At 39.6% G+C, this 17,219-nt stretch overlaps 1 protein-coding gene across 1 annotated transcript in view; it reads right to left on the reverse strand.

Moving 5' to 3' along the window:
• Positions 1-17,219, reverse strand: part of abca12 (ATP-binding cassette, sub-family A (ABC1), member 12) — a 69,792-nt gene that overhangs the window by 42,466 nt on the left and 10,107 nt on the right. Inside the window, exons 11-28 of the mRNA XM_067603320.1 lie at positions 16,251-16,397; positions 15,465-15,631; positions 14,793-14,926; positions 13,887-14,017; positions 12,826-12,990; positions 12,341-12,552; positions 11,702-11,835; positions 10,388-10,502; positions 7,388-10,027; positions 6,289-6,401; positions 5,982-6,049; positions 5,375-5,523; positions 5,066-5,196; positions 4,566-4,708; positions 2,909-3,070; positions 2,452-2,669; positions 510-1,457; positions 229-335 (exon numbers count right to left, since the gene is read on the reverse strand). Of these exons, the coding sequence (XP_067459421.1) occupies positions 229-335; positions 510-1,457; positions 2,452-2,669; positions 2,909-3,070; positions 4,566-4,708; positions 5,066-5,196; positions 5,375-5,523; positions 5,982-6,049; positions 6,289-6,401; positions 7,388-10,027; positions 10,388-10,502; positions 11,702-11,835; positions 12,341-12,552; positions 12,826-12,990; positions 13,887-14,017; positions 14,793-14,926; positions 15,465-15,631; positions 16,251-16,397 (5,884 nt within the window). The remainder of the gene's footprint in view (positions 1-228; positions 336-509; positions 1,458-2,451; positions 2,670-2,908; positions 3,071-4,565; positions 4,709-5,065; positions 5,197-5,374; positions 5,524-5,981; positions 6,050-6,288; positions 6,402-7,387; positions 10,028-10,387; positions 10,503-11,701; positions 11,836-12,340; positions 12,553-12,825; positions 12,991-13,886; positions 14,018-14,792; positions 14,927-15,464; positions 15,632-16,250; positions 16,398-17,219) is intronic.

Below are 17,219 nucleotides of genomic sequence, written 5' to 3' on the forward strand. Positions count from 1 at the left end.
ATGGGAGGAAATTCACTGAGGAGTCAGTGGGTAAAGTCAATTTGGAGAAACTGTGAGGATAAAGCATCAATTTGGGGATTCTCCATTTAAAGGCAAAATGAGAAGGATTTGTCAGTTGCCTTTAACTAATGAGTGCACATTTCTCATTATAAAGCTGTCCTGAGTCCAAGAAGCCTCTCATGATCCAAATGGAGCCAGAGAGACAATAGATCTGAATCATAAAGTTACCTTGAGATTCACTGGCAAGTGCTCTGGTGATATTTTTAAGTACTGAGGAGAATGGAAAGCCATCGGGAAGCATACCAACAGCAATCCTCAAGAGATCCATTGATGACCTAGGGAAGATTAAACAAGGATTCTTTATGAAATGGGTGCCATTAAGGCAAGATAATGGTGAAAAACAAATCAAAAGGCAAGATTCAAAGCATTTAGACCTCAAACTAGATCATGCCAGATTACGCAACTAGAATTCTTAAAGCCATATGAGGGCCAGTGCAAGTAACACTTACATTTGAAACACGTCAGGGAGGGTGAGGAAGGAGAGCACCCCAAGAGTAGAATCAATGGTCTCTTCCCGAGAGGCATTCAAGCCCCATGGCATGTCTCTTGTAACACCCTTCATCACAATGCTCAGATCAGGATTGGCAAAGAACATGTGGGCTGTCTCCATAATTTCCTCTGGGTTAGGAGGGACAGAGATGGCTCTGAACATTGCTGGGTAGTCAATGTACAACAGGTCTATGAAGTCATCCATGGGGTCTCTTGTGGGCATCAATGGAGCCTCACGTCTCTGTCGGACCTTCATCATATGGTTACTGCCTGTCATTCCCTGCTGATGCATACTCAGATGATGGTCCATGGGGGCCAGAAGACCACTGGTGCTTACCAGCTGCCTCAGCATTGCAATTGTGTTTCCAGCTAGGTCTTCAAACAGCCCCATGTGTGGTGGCATGTCCACATTCATCTGGGTCAGGATGGACAAGAAAAGCCTGAGGATTTCGTATATTTTGGGCAGAGCCTGAGTCAGCAGATCCAGTCCAGATGCTTGAGAGGAGGCCAACCATGCAGACAACTCAGCCACCTTCTGCACAATCAGTCTTGTGTGGTTGGATGCCAGAAATTGCTCCAAGGTTTGGTAAACCATAGGTGTGTCCCCAAATATCTTCATGTTGATCATCAGTTTAACGGCTTCCCTTATCATGTCATCAAGAGATGCCTCATTGAATCCAGAAAAATTTCCCCACATCACGGAGAAGATGTCAACCGAGGTGATGTTCGCAGAGGATAGGAAGATCATTGCTGCCTCTGTGAAGAGGTCCTGGGATGAGCTGCTGTTTTGAATGAGGTGGGAATTGTCCAGGATGTGGCTCAATGCTTTCTCTCCAGCCTCAATGTACGGCTGAAGGAAGGGAGCCACACTTAGCAGTTGACCTGTGAGCAATTTGATGGACGACAAACTGTATAGGAGAGAAAGTAGATGAATATCAGGTTAAGTTCATTTTTCAGATATAGTCTCATAAAAAAAAAGAAAAATTGTGAGATGAATTGTGAGACCCAAAGCAATTCTATGGAAAATGCACTATGGAGAATTTTTTATAGGCCAAGAGCATTTTTACTAACTTTTTTTATGCAATGCAAACCATGCTTTTTATTCATTTCTTCGATACAGTGATTCCAAAGAGATCTAATTTCTCAGTTTTGGCCAGGAGAGTAATATTTCATCAGCATCTTACTTTGTACTTATTCGCATAGTTTTCCCATTTCATCCTTGATAATAGACTGCAGCGCATATCCACTGTGATCAATGATCTATAACTCATGTAGTCAGATCTGATTGATTCCCTGCGATATGCAGAATGTGATCCTTATCACCATGCCCGGCTCATTATTGCAGCTGGCGTATAAAGGGAAATCAATTTTAAGAGGATGTCTCGGCTAGCTGAATCATAGTTAAGCAGCTATCTGTGCAGGGCCTGCCTGTTTTTTTCAGGCAGACATGCACAAAATTAATCAAGTGATCACTCCAATTCATTGTGTAATTATGTATGAATAAAACTGGCCTGACTGGTGCATTGTGGATGATGTAGTAATAACAAATGGAGTTCAGTGAGTTCATGTATAGGTGAGTCTGTGTCTGGAATTGTACAGAAAATGTTCAACAATCTGATAAAATACTGTTAAGAATGATCAGACTGTCATATTCAGTGTTTTTTGTCTTGTGGCTGCACTGCATTTTGATGTGATTGCACTGCACTGTCCTCATATTCTGTGGCTGCACTGGGTCTGGTCTGTGTGGTCTACTGTGACTCCTGGTGATCATAAAACTGGGGATAAAAGTGTGCTGCAATGGATTTCTCCTCATGCGACTGCAACAGTGATTTATTTCTCTTCATCAGTCATGACAACACATGTTAGGAATGACATAATTTGATTGTAGCTGTAAATGGTCACCTGTTTTGCAATTGCATGTCTTGGAGCTGCATGTACCAGTGAAGCTGTGCCTCCGGGCTGAGAGGCTGGCCTGCCAATGCAGTGAACTGACTGGAGAAAGCCATGATGAGCTGCTCCGTCACAAGTGTGCGGTTGATGTAGGCTTGGTAGAGAGATTGTACAGACTTGACAATCTTGGCAGCTGCAGCGCTCGCAGTCATTGGTCCCACATTCGTGTACTGTGCAAACAACATACAGCAGAGATGGACTGTTAGCACTCTGGCAGCTTTCCCTGTGTGTCAACACTGCCATCCAGTGGTGAAACTGTGAATTGTACTTGAACTTTTATGTAAAAAAAGAACATACTTTTCTTATTTCAAAATTTTACTCTGGTCTGAGGGACACAATCAGAGTGGAATACCCTACAATCAATTTTGTTGTTTTCAATTTCCTATCTAATTTGGCCTAATCTACTCACACTCATGTTCATGTAGACAATCTGTTCTGCAGCATAGGCCTCCAGAACAGGCTGCAGGTCGATGTTGCACCACATAGCCATGGTGGTGTGGTTTAAACCAGCTGCCTCTCTTACTGGCTCCCATAGTTGGAGAGCTTCACTGCACTCCAATGTGCCATTGGCCTAAAGGGAAGGGTGTCAACAAAAAAGCAAACGCATTGTCTTTCACATACATTGTTCACAGAGAACCGGTTCAGTTAGCAAAGACAGATAGAGAACTAGAACAAAGTGTCTGGGAAACAAAAGACAAAGGCACAAGGGAAATATCATATCTCTGTTATGCAGTTTACAGAGAAGAAATGAAAAGGGCAGAAGTCTCACACAGGTATCATCACTTCTCATTACACATGTCCAAGGCACACACCCATACATACTGTACTGTATGCGCACACACAATGGGTCAACTATGCAGTTTATGCCATGCCAGAAATCTCTGAGAGGCTGTAACAAGATTATCCCTAAGGTATACACAAGACAAAGAATAATACTTTAATAGTGTTCTGCTCATATGCTATACAGTATACCGTCAGACCAACTGATGCTGATTTTGTATTCTAATATCAATGCATGAGAAAGATACAGTATGCACTGAGGCAGTACATTAAAGTTAAACAAATACCATGACTGTGTAATATTATAATATATATAATGTAATATTGAACAGTAGACTGAAGTAAATTAAATGAGCATTAATAGTAAATTAAAGGAATACTTAAATATTTTGGGAAATACACACATTTGCTTTCTTGCCCAGCTATGAAAAGATGGATGCCAGTCATGTTCACTCTTCATTTGCACAGTTTAAAGAGATTTAATGTGTTATTTAGTGAGCATTAGAGGTGCTGGCTGACAGATTTTATTACCTTTGGAAAGAGGCAGGCTAGCTGTTTCCAGCTGGTTTGAAGTCGGAGTGGACAAAAAATTAATGGCACCATTCTATATTGTTGTCTTATTTATTTATTTACTTACGTTTTCATGCAAACCTACACACTCATAATAATCTATCTGTGAAAAATCAAAAATTGGTAAATATAGGCTCTAGTTTGGGTAAGAATATGTGACAAGCACTTTGTTTTTGTTTGTCTTTTTTTTCTTTCATAGTGTATTGTAAATAAGAGTTTTCTATCAGTGTCACCAAGCAACAGCACTGACAGCACCAGCAAAGTAACAAATCCCAGCCACTGTGCAGCTGACTGATATAATATAATAAGAAGTAATTCAAAATGTTATGCAGTCAGTCAAAACCATGTTACGTGTGTCCTGGTATGAGGATGCTGTCTGTCAAAAGCCTTTTGAAGGGTAAACATGCAAATGTCTATGTATGGCAGGTGGAACAGACAGATTCTAAAGCAACAAAGAACAACACACCCCATACGTGCTTTTACATCAGCCAAGAATTTGGTAACTATTGATAATCAGTTGTGACGCCAAGATAAGAGAAAGGTATTGCTGATTGCAATAATGCATGAAGATTGTTGAAATGCTAAAGTAACTCTCTTCCTCACCTGTCTCTCTAAGACACATGCAAACACGTGCACAATAATCATGCCAGCAAATGATAAAGACAGTGATATAGTGTGTACAAATGCTATCCTGGGGAGAACTGTGGTAGTCTAACCTGCTGAACTGCCTGCACCGTGTGTTCAATGGCGAGCTGCATTCTTTCCGAGACCGCAGACAAGTTAAAATGACTGCTGTTCACAGACTGTACAATATCTGTCATCAGGGTCATCACAGGCTTCTGAAGGCTTAGTATCAATGCTGAAAGAGAGAAAAAAGTAGACAGTATGAGCAATACAAATGGCTTAAAAAATGATTACAAGTTTTGAAAAAATCAAATAATAATTACTGAAATACATCAGGTATAGAAAATTAGTTATATTTATGAAATGGTGCAAGAGACCAATAGGTGTTTCATGTATCATGGTGTGAAAGGTGCACTTAACTTAAGGCATAACTACACCTGTAAGTCTTCAGGTGCCATGTGTGTTTGTTATTTTACCTTTACTGAACATAGTAGACATTTTTTCCTAAGTCAGTGAGTCTTGCTCCTTCTTACTAATTTGGATCACAGAGCAATCTGTCCTTGTCTTAGCTACACAAACATAGTGTTCTCACCGTTCTCTGCTTGCATGTTGTTCACCATACTTGCTATGATTTTTTCAAGTAGTGGGACAACAGATGTGCCATTGTCCCATAGCTCTGTTCCTTCGACAGTTGACAGTATGGACTCTAGCATCTTTTCAAGTCTGTGAGAAAACAGAGCATTTTTGTTGAGGGGCAATCACAGAAGCAACTAAACAGAATGCTTTATTATGAAATATATAAACGTTACTATCACCTCACACAGACATACAAAGTATGCAGTTCAAGGTTAAGGTGTTGTCTAACCATCCACTTTCCATCGCAGGTGGCGATTAAACTTACTTGTCCCAGGTTTCTTGGTCTGCCTGCCCAGTCATCACCTGTTCCAGGACAGGAGCAAGATGAGAGAAGCCCTCCAGTGATGGAGCAGTTGTATGTGAGCCTGGACCTCCCATGACAAGTGACCAAAGCATGCCCAGGAGTTTGCCCATCTGACCAGAAAAAAGGGTGAAAAAGAGGAAAGCGTTCTGTTTTTCATACACTGATTTTTAATGTGATTCAATGCAAAGCTGCAACTACAGGAATGTTCCATATACGCTTTGATCCATGAAATATGATAGGAACACTGCACACAGGACACACAACTTTGATAAACAATAAGATCCTTTTTGTTTTGTTTGTCTGTCAGTGATGATCAATGATATTGCATTTCAGTACCCTCATGAGTGGTTTGTTTTCATGTGTCATTTGTAACTGGGTGTTGGTCAACAATTCCAACAGAAGAACAGAGATGACAGAGATATACTATCAGCATTTTATTTTTAGTGGTCACCTGTTTAACCCTCAGGACTTCTGAAGGTTTCATTTTAAGGCTTTTAAAAAGAGATGAAACAAAACAAACAAAAGAAAAATATTTCATACACACATGTGGCAATGTTTTAAGGCTTACCTGGCCAATAATTACTGGCAAATTTTCTGCTGATGCATTCCCAAAACTTGCCCAGAGACTCATGTTGCCTGAAATCACAAGAAATTTTGTTCATACACTGAATTTCAATGTCAAATATACAAACACAGTCCTCCTTGTAAAACGTACTCTTACAACAGAAACATTGTGTGACTTTGATCCACAGATCTTTAGGCTGTCTGGCATCAACGCTGGAATAATGAAGTGCACAGTGCAACCTCCACTCCATCAGAGTTCATCAGGATTCAACATGATGTCCACCTACAGTGACATTGAGAGGCTGACTTGCCTTGGCCAGACTCCAAGATGAAGTGAGTGATGTTAATGAGGACAGAAACGTAGTCCTGGGCTGTGCTGTTTGGCGGCAGGAGGCTTTGGACTGTCGTCATCTGATTCAGAATCCTTAAGAAACAAAGCACATCAATATTTCACATTTGTGTCTCATCAAAAGGTCATCATATCTCATAACATTTTATCAAAGGATTGCAGAGGGTGCAGCTGCTTGCTCTTCATCTTTCTGTTTGGTTTAAGTTTTCCATCTGGACCTGTGGTTCCTAATTATGGTCCCTGGAATTCAGAGACCTGCTGGTTTTTGTAACAGTTAGCTACTTGGTGACTCTTTAATTAAAAGTTAAAAAAGTCTATTAAAGGAATAGTTCAACATTTTGTGAAATATGCTTATTTGTTTTACTGCCGAGAGTTACAAAAGAAGACTGAATTCATTCATATCTGTCCATTAAATATTAAGCTGGAGCCAGGAGATGGTTTGCTTAGTGGAAGTAGAGGAAAAAGAAAGCATGGCTCAGTCCAAAGGCAAAAAAATCTGCCTACAAGCACCTCTAAAGCTAATTAGCAAGTTATGTCCCATTTGTTTAATCCATACAAAAACCAAAGTGTAAAAACAAGTTCAGGTTTTACTGGTGCTTATGTGCTGTACTATCTCATGGCCAGCATGTCGTCACCGTAAGGTTGCCAAGCTACCAGCAGAGACTAATTGAACTTCCCAAAATGTCAAACTATTTCTTTAATTAGCAGGACAATCCAACTAAAAGCATCTTAAATACCAAGGAGCACATATTGACTTCTGTCATGCCAATGAAAGAATACTGTCTAAACTGTCTCCTGTTTAAGCAATTCTATTTCTCTATACATACGCATTTATAATTACACATTGAATTCCTTATTTCTCTCTTATGAAGACAGTACAAGAAACTAACGCAGTAGGCCGAACCCCTGATAGATTTTTATTCTGGAGGACTACTTTCATCATCATTCATCATTTCAAGTCAAGTCAGCCTTGCATAATATTGCTAAAATATTTTTACCATTTGCTGATTATAAGATTATAGCAGTTTTATCATTTGCTCCAATGACAAAGTGTCACTCACATCTGATTCCAGTTGTCTGGTCCACTGGCTGTGGAGAGGGTCTCAAAATAAGTGGTCACGATTTTGATTCCAGAAAGCAGGTATTCAGCGAACATCTCTGGTACTGTCTGTTGAATGAGGATCTCAGCTCTCTTGAGGATGAGGAGGGAGATGTTAGCTGATGAGGCAAAACTCAAGTCTGGTTGGAGTATGAGCTTTAGGGAATCCTGCACAATTTCCTGGATGTTTTGCTGTACAGAAAGTGGCAGGGGGCCCGTGGCTGCGGTCAGGACCTGCATACCACTTTGGAGTGCTTCCGAGATAGCGGCTAAGAAGTGGTCACTCTGTAGGCCACCTGGTTGCTCCGCCAACATTAGGGCTTTGCTCAAGGACTGGGTGATGGTGCCAATGATGGAGAGGTAGGCCAGCTGATCATCATTGAGAATATTTGCTATCGTCTCAAGCAGGAAGTCGAGGTCTTTCACAGGGGTGGAGACGTTCATGGAGGAGTTTCCCCATTGGAGCATACTAGTGAAGACCAAGGTGACATTGGGTTGTTTCATCCACTCCTGTATGATGTTGAAGTATAGCTGAATTTGGAGCTCAGTGGCATGCAAGAGGGTTGTGTTGAACAATGGCCCTGAACCGTAGCTATGGACACTGTCATTCTGAGCTTGAAGGTTGACCTTTATCAATTCAAGTAGATGCCGGAGAATCTCAACTGTTGTTTGGCCAATTTCCCTCAGCCCTGCACCATCTATTGGGTACTGGAGGTTGTTCATCAGGTTACCAATCTGGTCACTGATAAACAAATTAAAATCTGCCTGCGCCAGCTGTAATGTCACTTGCATGTGTGTGAGGCGGAAAAGGGGCTCAAGGAGGTCTGAGTAGGAGCTTTTGCTGGTGACATTCTCCAGCCTTTTTAAGTACCATTCCACAATCTCCAAGTATACTTTATTAATATACATGGGGTTTGCTGTTGAGGTGGCGTTGAAGATGCGGTTCAAGGGTTCAGGGTTGGCGGCTACTTTTAACAGGTTTTCAATCACTGTGATTTCATTCATGATCTCTGGAGTGTTCAGATGGTTCAGCTGGAGGTTCATCTTGATATTGGCTAGGGTGATGTTCAGGGCATGTATGACAGCCATGTTTGTATTGGAGCTGAAGTCAACTTGGACAATATCACTGATAGCGCTATTGACGATTAACGGGATTAGGGAGAGAATGTCTGTCTCATTATGGAGAGCGGGTATGTGTGTCAGGAAACTGCTGACCCCGTTTATCAGTTCCTTAACACATTTGGTTGTCACTGTTTGGTTATGCTGTGGTTCAAAACACTTGCGAGCATTGACTATCTCCATTATGTTCACCATTAGGTCACTGATGTTTGCAGCTCCAGCTAGGGCAGCGATGTGATTCAGCTCTTCAAGGGTTAGATTTGACTGTTTCAGAGCATTCTGGACTTGAGACACAGTAATATTTGGTGTAGCCATGACCAATCTGATGAAATGAAGGGTCTGTTTGAATGTTTCCACATTGGAAGCATCCTGTGGAGACAGGAGGAGTGAGAAGAACATTGATGCAATTTCCTCACGTTCCTCTCCCCCCAGAAGAAAGTTGGGTGTAGCTAATTTGATGGTGACACTACCGTTGGCCGAGAGCATCATGTCTAATATCTGTTCCACGAATGTGAAGATTTCTGGGATCCCAGCCAAACAGTCCTGGCCTGTTGCACATGAGGTCATCTGATCCTGCAGAGTTTTGAAATCCTGGAGAAAGAGAGCAGCTTCCTGCTGGACTTCAGGTGGAAGGAATGCTACAAATTTCTGAATAACAAGGTTCTGGGCAGCATCGGGTCCAGCCTGAGTGAGGTTCTCCAGGCTCTCAGGGGTGAGGAGGTTGAGAAAGTCTTTGGACAGCAGGTGGAGGTCAGTGACTTGAGCTGTGCTGAGCTGCCCACCTGGTAACAAGACATGGTCGATTTTTCGCAGTCTATACAGAGACACCACAAATTCTTGAAGCTGGCGCATGTACCCAAGGATGATGTTAGTTGGGTCACCATTTGGAGAATCCATCACTGTCTTCAGTAGCTCCATGGCATGGAGAATGGCCTCCACAGTGCCTGCTGAGGTTTGGTTGGTGAAAGGCTGGATGGCTTCTCTGAGACGGGCTACATCATCAGGATGGAAGTAGTCAGAATACGTGAGCAGAGTGTGCCCCATGATGTGGGGGAGAGACATGGTGAGGTTACCCTCCAAGGAGAGAAACAGCATTATTAACCGCTCCAATTCAGGCATTGTTGGGTCTGTCTCATTGAAGGTAAAAATGTGCTGGTTAAGCCTGCCAAGCTTTGAGGCAACATCAAGAACTTTGGAGACATTTATGGGGCCGTCACTGTAGAACAGAGGCAGTAGTGGTGCCAGACCTGTAGACTCTAACAGGCTCTCAATGAGGGGAGGCATGACCTCAGAGTTAGAGATGTTTCTGTCAGAAAGGGTGGAGATCCTTTGGACAAAGCCATCCAGGTTTTTCATCAGGTTAATCATGTATGCGGAGAGCGCGTCGCCACCTTGGATTTCTTGTTCCAAATATGATACTGCCAAATGTTTATAGGTGTCACCAAACACATACTGCAACAGATTCACAGTTCCTTTGAGAGAGCTACAGAGAAGAGAGGAGTGGATGAGACAGTGTAAGAATTTTATGCATACATTACTCGAAATGTGTTTTAAAAAGTGACAATAAACCGTCTTCTGCTTGTTGTAATCACTTTGTTGGTACTATACTCAATTCCACATTTGTCCAAAGAAGCTGCCTGTTTAATCATGCTACATATTACATACTAACAGCAGCAATCAGTTAATGTTAATCATTTAATTAAATTGTTATTTTTAATTAATCAACATCCTATCAACAGTTAAAAGTCAATAACAAAACAGAAAATTCCATTTCACAGTATATACATGCAGTCTTCACATTTAATATGATATCATTCATTAAGACTCAGACTTTGCCACTTACTTCACCAGGACGTCTTGATTTGGTGACATCAGTACCTCAGTCAATGCTTGAACAAACTGGTGCCAGTTCAAACCAGTGTCACAATGAATGTTTGAGGTATAGATGTTAAGAGAACCTAAAGGAAAAGCAAAGATATTATACATTCACACATACTTGAATTGGTTGTGTTTACTTAGTTATATAAATAATTACTTTGTTTTGAATAAACTACTTTAGGTACTTAATGAATACATTTAACAGAATTTGGAGAGATATTTACTGCACGTATTCACCCTGCTCATATTTCACAGTCAAATTAAGTTTGCGGGTGATGCCACCATCACCTGCCGTATTACAAACAACAAAGAGTCTTCATATCGGGAGAAAATTAATAATCTTGCAGTGTCCCGCACAGATAACAGGCTACTGCTAAATGTCTGCAAAAACAAGAAGCTGATAGTTGATTTAAGGAAAAGGGAGGCAGTGAAACACACCCCTGTCTACATCAGTGGGGTGAGGTGGAGTGGGTAAACAGCTTCAGGTTTCCTAGGAATCAGCATTAAAGAGGACCTGTCATGGACATCATACATATCCACCCTGGCAAAGAGGGCTCAGCAGCGAGTGTATTTTCTAAGAAAACTTAGGAAAGCAAAATTCTTATGCCAGGTTCTTATTAACTTTTACAGAGGGAGCAATAGCAAGCATCCTGACTGAAAACATAACAAACTAGCATGGAATATGCACAACCCAAGACCAAAAGGCTCTGCAGTGGGTCATTAAAACCGCCCAGAACATTACTGGTAGACATCAAGCAGGCATCAGTGACATCAGTGAGGTGCCTGCTCAGGATCCAAAAGATACTAAATGTTTTTGGTTTTCTTTTGCACATTACACTACTTTTTTTTATTCCTTCCATCTACTTTTATATTCTACTTTGTTCTATTTATTACCTATTTGTTTTATCAAATTGTAAATTTTAAATATTTGAATATTTGTTTATACATGATCTGTATGTGTAGTGTGGGGGGTCATTTTGCAATCCTGTATTGTATAATGACAATAAAGCTAAACCTTGAACCTTGACATGTGAGCTTCATAGCAGACCAGTGACATCCTTTATTAATTAATTTAACATGACTATATGAGGAAAAGCAAAAAAAGAAGAATGGAAAAAAGAAGAAAACAAGTGAACAATAAAACTGTCGAATTGCCATTTCTTTTTGTTGGTTATTGTATATTTGAAATATATTAATATATGATTTATACTTTCAATGGACTTTTTAGTTGCTGTATACAAAGGGAGATACAAACAGAGAGAAAATAAACGAGACTCACAGTTTGCTGGCTGAGTTGTGACATCAGGTCTGTAGTTCAAAATCCAGTAAACCATGTGGAAATAGTTCTTTACCTCGGGCCACAGTTGACTGTTCTCAATCTTTTCTCCAAAATCCACCATGAACAAGAAAACACTAAAAGCAAAGCAAAGCAAAGCAAAAGCACAACATTGTTGAGAAAGTGATGACACATGACACCATGAAATGAGACACTGTGCACATAATCTAAAACACATCATGGTGGAAAATTGATCCTCCTTATCCACTGATATTTTCTAAATCAATTCAATGAAACAGGCCATTTGCAGAGCCTTGTCCAACTTTAATCTATTTTCTTCACTGAATAAAAAAATAATGTCAGTTGGCCTGGGCCTATGTTAAAGGCATTTTAAATGTTATCTTTCTAAGATGCCCATTGCTCTTTAGTTAAAAAAAATTGGCTGCTATGAAAGTAAATGAAAACATTACTTCGGAGTAAGACTAAAGTCATTTATAAGACTTTAAGACTGTTCACTAAATAGCAGTATTTTTACAGGATATAACTACCTGTAATCAATCATTTGTTCAAAGCAAATGTACAGAGCACAGTAGCTCTATTAAATGAAACCCTGTAGATATATAATCATCACATTATAAAAACCTTTGTTGAAGAGTCCCAGTGACATTCAGAGTGCTGTTGCCTGTTGCCATCCAGTTCATCCAGTATTCTTCACCCAGCTCTGTGACCAGTCTCTCTGTAAACACTCCAAACTTCAGAGTGTTATTATACAACTTGCGCCACTCAGAGAGAATCATGGGAAGTGTTACATTATAGTCTCCTTGGCCTGTCAGAGTGCTGTAAAACTCTTGTGCCTGTGGAGAGACATAATATGAAACAAGATTTTAAAAACACATCTGATTTTAAAGAAGTTTATTGAATCCCAAAGCTTTAAATCAAGAAAGCGCATTACCAGTCAGAGGGAGCAAGATTTAGTAAAATAACCATAGATATATCAAGTTTATTTTTTTTTATTTAATTTTAATAATTTAATTTTATTGATTTTTTTTCACAAGAAAACTCAACAGGACACCTTTAAATATTTATAAGTAAAAAAATGACTTCTGATGAAGTTTAGTAACTTTTACCATCTGAACCAAAGGCAGCCACTTCATCGGTAGAGATTGCTGTACAGTAGAGCTGTTCTGGCAGATCATTGATCTCCACACCTCGATCTCTACACTCTTGGTTGACAACAGCCACTCGAAGGGGGCCAGGACATCCTTACATGTTGAAGACCCATTTGCCAGAATCTAGTGAAACAGAAACAGAAAGAGTCACCTGTGAGTTTGCTGCCTTCAGTGTTGTTGTTTTTTAGCAACTTGAGACAACTAGACAGATTTTAAAACAATGCCCAGTTTAATCCACTTATATAAGGTACTCATTTGGAACTGAAACTAAATGTAAATGTACCAAAAAAGTCAATTTAATAATCAATGACACTGTAAATTTGAGTGCATGTACAACTACAGTAAGTACAGGAGGTGAAAGCTGAAAAATCTCAATGTCACGGTCACATGGTTGTCATTGCCCTGCTGACGCCAAGAGAGAAATAGGAGGCCAAGAGAGTAGGAAAAAGGTAATGCTGATGAAAAAAAGTTGCCGTCCTGCTTTTTAGAGACAGTGTCCATCACCTAATGTCCATCTGAAGAGCAATTTCTTTTTTCTTACTGATAGAATTGCAATAGGTTAATATTGGCCGATATAAATCATTCGGGTTCTTATGCCTAGGTGTGTAAATTTTCTAGGAGAATTTACAAATTTACAAAGTTGCAAACTTTGAAAGTGTCATAGGTTGAACACCTATGATAAGTAAGTGTTCAGGTAAGATCTTTTCTTTGCTGTTGCCAACCTATGGTGCTCATTAGCCTCAAGGCTTAGTGTTCTCCTTGATGTAACAACAAATTATTCCTCCAGTACTTCGTGTACCATGACAATCAGCCAATCTTTAAACCTGTCTGATTGCTTGTGGTGCAAGAAATCCATATTTTACTGACTCCACCCATCTAAGCAATGACACTGACTGTAATGATGTCTGAAACTAAAAAAAGAAGATGAAGAACATCAAAAATAACTTTTTGAACTAATAAATTTCTTTAGGAGATTCATACCCAAAGACTTATGGTCAGTTGAAATACAGCTTGCGTACCTTCATAATGACTTCCATTCCACTGTCCAGGATACGACCGATCCAAACGCTTGCCTCAGATTGGTTTGTCAGCAACGTAAGGTAAGTCATTTGGAGTCGACCGGTATCTTTCAGGAAATCATCCATCATGTCTGCAAACCAGAGACAGTGTAGACAACAAACATACAGCAGAGACAAAGCCAGGTCAGAGGACTATATTTATATTTAAGGTTTAAACTGAATTGCAGTTTAGGTAAAAAAAACAAAAAAACAAAAGTACATTTTAAGCACAGTTTTAGAAAGAATTCCACCTACAGACACCCAACCACTTGACTTCAATTTCTTTCATGCAGAACTTCCCAGGAGGTTATTTGGGATGTGTAACAATTTTCTTTTTGTGTGTGTGTGTATTCATTTCCCTCATGTAAACTCCTCTAGTCCTACTTTGGGTTAAAAAATCCCTATCTATCATCGGTCCCCTGAGAAAGGGTGTGAACTTGTTCCATTCACCTCTAGGTTATACGGTACATCTGCCCCCGCAGAGAGAACAATAGTGACTGTGGCAGCATGTAACAGAAAAAGTATGTCATTCTTCTTACACTACACATAATATGTCCTGTGAACAAGTTAACATTAAATTTAATCTCTCTGCTTTTGTTCTTTCATTGTAAGAGCTGATACCAAAAGTTGATATTTATCATGTACGTCTTATTTCAACTATTTCTATCAAAGTTTCCTGTCAGAATCCATTTTTATCTTGACAGGAAATACATTGTCTATGCTTGTGAGTAGACATCACTAGGAAAAAGAAAGACCACCACCAGCAGCTGTATTTAACAGTGATTAAAATGAAAGAAGTAATATGTCAAAACTATTAGTGCAATGACAGGAGAGTCTCTTTGTGAGTGGGCAGTTATGTGGTCTTACCTTCGACGGTGTCAAGGGCCAGTGTCGCTGTCTGCATGGACTGAAAGCCGGATCTGAGGATGCTCTGGACAACCATGTCCACCTCAGGGACATTTTTTATAATTTCCATCACCACATGACCAACCTCCAAGAACCTGCCAAAGCATGAAGGCAGATTCAATATAAAGTCTAAATAAAACTGCTCATATTACAGTGGACACTTTAGGGAGAACTTCTTTTTTTTACTAATTAGTGTAAAGTTCTCCAATATTTAGCCTGATGTATGCAGAGAGAATAAAAACATATATAAAAATAAGTTTGGTTAATTTTAGATAAAAATGTAAGTATTCTAAAATGTTGTGTATAAAATACATCTCCCAAACATTTTTTGCAGAAATTTTAAAGCAGATGTTTGTTTCTGTTTTTTTTTTACCTTCTTATTGTACTAGAATGTTATAATAAAATGTGTATTTGGCCAACTTTGGCTGAACAAAAATATCAACCTGCCCACTAGTAATAATTTCTTAAAAACTCGTTCCACTTGTATGAACATTTGTGTAACATTCAGGAAGCCCATTCAGTTGCTTCAACGGAAATTGCCTTTTAGTTTTTTGCAGCACTTGGTAGTCTCTATTGCATTTGTTTTACAGCTGGTTGACAAAGTATGTAGAGAACATACAGTACTGTACTTACAGCTCCTCGTCGATGTTTTGTGGTTGTGTATCTACGCTACGCCGGCTTCTTGTGATGTTGGAGCCTCCCTGCCCCCCTGGGGACAAACCTCCCATCAGACTGTGGAGCAGCCCTTTGGCAAAGGCCACATCATGTGGAGCAACATCCGTACTCCATGCCAGGAGAGCCTGAGAATATCAGTTATATAAAGAGGGAAAAGAAAGGACAAATAAAGGGCATGCCAATAGTTAGATTTTCAATATACCAATAAGTTTGTTCTGTAATATAATATACTTTGTAATTTACTGAATCTGTAACTTGTATGAATGACATGACTAATTGCCTTATGCAAGCTTTAGATTTAGTGACGCCTGTCTGACTGTTTGAGTGAGTACACAAAGTAATGACAGAATAAGCTAACGACTGATGATTGGGAATTATCTCATCAAAACACGTCCACCATAGTGGCAGCACTAATTGGTTATCCTTGAGGTTTCTGCTCCCCAGGTGCGACCTGGGAGTTGCAGTTGCTTGTTGCTATGGCCAACAGCTTTTCTTGTGGCCGCGGGCTAATTATTTGGTATACTCTGAATCTAATTACTTGTGAAGGTGGCACTTGAGAATGCAAATTAGGAGGAAAGAGAGAAGAATACAGACAAGCAACGAAAGAGAGAGCAAGATTGAGAAAGTGAACAAAGACAAGAGGAAAAAATGCTGCCCACACATATCAAGTAGCTGACTCATGCCTGATTTTCTGTGAAATATTTTGTTAATGATGATAACATCATTCACATTATCTTAACCTACCTGCTTGGCCACCTTGTTAGGACTGATCCAGCCCAGAAGCATGTCCACAGTGCCTGTAGTGCATGCTGCTGTTAGCCACAAAGGGTTGCTGCTGTTGTCACACAAGTAAGCACGCACCATGTCTCTGTCCAAAGTCAGGCCGATAGCCTAAGGAAGGGAAAACAATGGTCAAACTCAAATTAAGTGGTGACTCATTTGCGGAATAAATAGTAAAATAAATAGTAAAACAGTAGTATCAGAATGTTACTTTAAAGGAACAGTTTGACATTTTGGGACATAAACTTATTTGCTTTCTTGCTGTTAGTTGAGAAAACATCATCTCATATATTTCCGTTAAATATGAAACTAAAGCCAGATATTTAGTTTAAGGACTGGAAACAATGGAAAACAGCTAGCCTGGCTCTGTTCAAAGGTAAAACAAATTCACCTACTAATTCCTCTAAAGGTCATTAATTGACATGTTATATCTTATCTGTACAAAAACAAACGCTAAAAATTACATGTTCTGCTTTTACCAGCTGTTATGTGCTTGAGTATTTCTTGATTGACTTTCAGTGACTTTCTGAAGTCTCATTGTCATCATGAGGTTGCCTGACAGCCAACTGAGACTACAGGAAGTCACAGTGAAATGAGATATAACGTGTTAATTAGTGAACCAAACATTTATTGTTCCCAATTTCTCAACTGTTAGGATTTGCTACTTTTATTTGTCTCATTGGATAGTAAACAGATTATTTCTTAGTTTTGCACTGTTAAGTAATATGAAGATGTCACCTTGGACTTTGTTGAAATTGTGATTGACATTTATCACTATTTTCTCAATTAATCGAGAAGTCAATCTGCAAATTTATCAATAATGAAATCAAACATTAGTTGCAGCCTTAATGGGGTTGTTGTTCATTTAATTTGCAAGTTCAAGTTCACATTCACAAATTCAAAACTGAGACACAAATGTGACTTCTATGCCAG

The sequence above is a fragment of the Thunnus thynnus genome, chromosome 11 (genome assembly GCF_963924715.1).
Source record: "Thunnus thynnus chromosome 11, fThuThy2.1, whole genome shotgun sequence".
Lineage (NCBI taxonomy): Eukaryota > Metazoa > Chordata > Actinopteri > Scombriformes > Scombridae > Thunnus > Thunnus thynnus.